At 34.0% G+C, this 2,302-nt stretch overlaps 1 protein-coding gene across 1 annotated transcript; it reads right to left on the reverse strand.

The window, feature by feature from the left end:
* Positions 1-334: 334 nt before the first annotated feature.
* LOC134270816 (alpha-(1,3)-fucosyltransferase C-like) lies at positions 335-1,392 on the reverse strand. The gene has a single exon (XM_062753061.1). The coding sequence runs from the start codon at positions 1,289-1,291 to the stop codon at positions 335-337; it is 957 nt and encodes a 318-aa protein (XP_062609045.1). The 5' UTR covers positions 1,292-1,392.
* Positions 1,393-2,302: the final 910 nt, after the last annotated feature.

Here is a 2,302-nt window from a genome sequence, read left to right on the forward strand (position 1 = left end):
TCTGTCGTTGATAATGTACAGGTCTGTCCAACTCTCAATTGTCCGTAGACTCATACATAATTGTCAATGCACGTGAACAAAACTCTACGTGCATTATTTAGAGAATATAACCGTTTACCAGTATTATATATATATAAAAAAAACATTTAGGAGACAATAACAAGGCAATATGATATTATCTAATGATTTTTTTAGTTCTTTATCCTTTTTTTACTCATATCTTTCTTAAAATTAAAATATAAATTACAACATCAATATTTTCTATTCCTTTATTTACCTATCGTACAATATACATCCGGATTTAAAACATTGAGCCAGGATTTGTTTCTTTTCATTATTTTCCCGTATATACGTCTTTTACATATTTACATAAATCACACTGGGCATCAAAAACAGTTTTTCGAAAAGATTGGGGAATGAATTTGTCCTTCTCCTTTAAGTAGCTTATGTATTCCGTTTCATTAGAACCTATTCTGATCAATTCTTTGGCTAAAAGTCTGATAGTAGGAAAATCCTGACTGTTAATGTAGGTTCCTTTAGGAAGATATTGACCGGCGTCCTTTGGTCCATTTATAACAGGTATAACGTGAGTACGGTTTAAATAAAGTGAAAACAGTTTTTCTGTTGTATAACCTTTGCAAAGTGAATTCTCAAAAGAAAAAAAGAATTTGTAGTCTCTTTCGAATATGTCCTGGCACCCCTTCAAATTATCATATTGCTTGCCACATTTTTTAGTTCCACAGCTGCCAAATTTATCCACTTTTAAGTGTCTACTTAGCTCTTGAACCAATTTTTTTCTTCTCGAAGGAGTTGAACAGTGGCTTGAAACCCATACCGCGTCTTTGGTTTTCTTGCTGAGTATTCCAGTGTAGTTTTTGAGGACGGGTTCTTGCATTTTTTGCAATTTACCGTAGAATGGCAAATAAATATCCGAGTCGTCCATATAAGACATAAATAAATCAAAATGTTTCATCCATTCCTTGTTTGGTCTCCACGTGTGGTACGGACTTTCTGCCGTATTAAACACCCAAATTTGCTCTTTTTCTTTCTGGATCACTTTTTTAGGAAGACGTCTGTGACTGAATACAACTATATCAGCCTTGGAAACATTTGTTTCTAAAACACAGCCCGGTATAGAGCATTGAGTACCATCGTAATACCGTAGCTGTTGTACAAAGCGTTCCTCTGCGTGGAACCAATGTGTGCGATATATCCTTGGAAGTGTGTCACTGGACACTTTATTGGTCATATTTGTATAGTTGAGGGACGTATCTAATGTAGAGAAGTACATCCATAGAGGACGTGCTGTCTTTGGAATCAGACACAAGATTATAACAAAAGATGTTATTGTTATAAAACAAAGTGATTTAAAAACACCATGTCTTTTGAACATCTTTCTGTGTACTGAAAAAAAAATGAAAGAAATGATTATTACGAAAAGATAACGGAAATGCAAAAAATCAAATAAGTTATGTTCAAAAAAATATTCATATAAAATATGCAATAAAACTATCATATTATACCTTCTTATAATTATGCTATACAATAATCATTTTCATGCAATGTCAAAGGTCATATTTATTGTGTGGTTGCGTTTAATTACATGTAAATGTCCTTCTCCTGCTATGATAGCTCAAAAGATTTGAAATTTAATACGAGGGTTGATCCAAAAGTAATGTCACATCTTCGATAAAATCGCTATCCGTCGACGTAAAACAACAAAATTATACATGATGAAAGCTACATTTATTTCAAATCAGACCTGAAAATTTCAATTCAACACGATTTATACTTTTTAAAATATCGGATTATATATAACGTGCGATTTGGGTCGTCGCCGCAGCTAAATAACGTCATATGACGGATACGCGCCGTCATACATTTAAAGCTTGCCTTCGTTTCATTAAAAAATATTTGAGAGTTGATATCAACGAACACGTTCACAAATTTCACTTTCTTACCCTTAGTACCCATCGTACACTCACACTTTTCATAATTAATTCTTTCAAAATTTATTGAACAGTAGTAAATGACCAACTTAAAATTTCACATGTCGCTCTATCCGTCTGTCTTTCTGACAACGTCACGCACCATTGAACATTTCCGTCCGCCCTCCCATCTTTCGATTTTCTTGTCATCTGCTGAGCATTTAATGACCCCTCACACACAGAAAATCGCTGAAACCATCTAAACAAGTCTCTTATTTACATTCTTTCCTCCGAAAGTCTGGTGAATCAACGTAACTGCCTCTACTGGCGATTTCTCCATTTTGAAGCAAAAATGCATTACAGTTTGTTTTGGC

This window comes from Saccostrea cucullata, unplaced genomic scaffold (assembly GCF_032062105.1).
Source record: "Saccostrea cucullata isolate Sc308-1 unplaced genomic scaffold, CSIRO_AGI_Scuc_v1 ctg8249, whole genome shotgun sequence".
NCBI classification, from domain to species: Eukaryota; Metazoa; Mollusca; class Bivalvia; order Ostreida; family Ostreidae; genus Saccostrea; species Saccostrea cuccullata.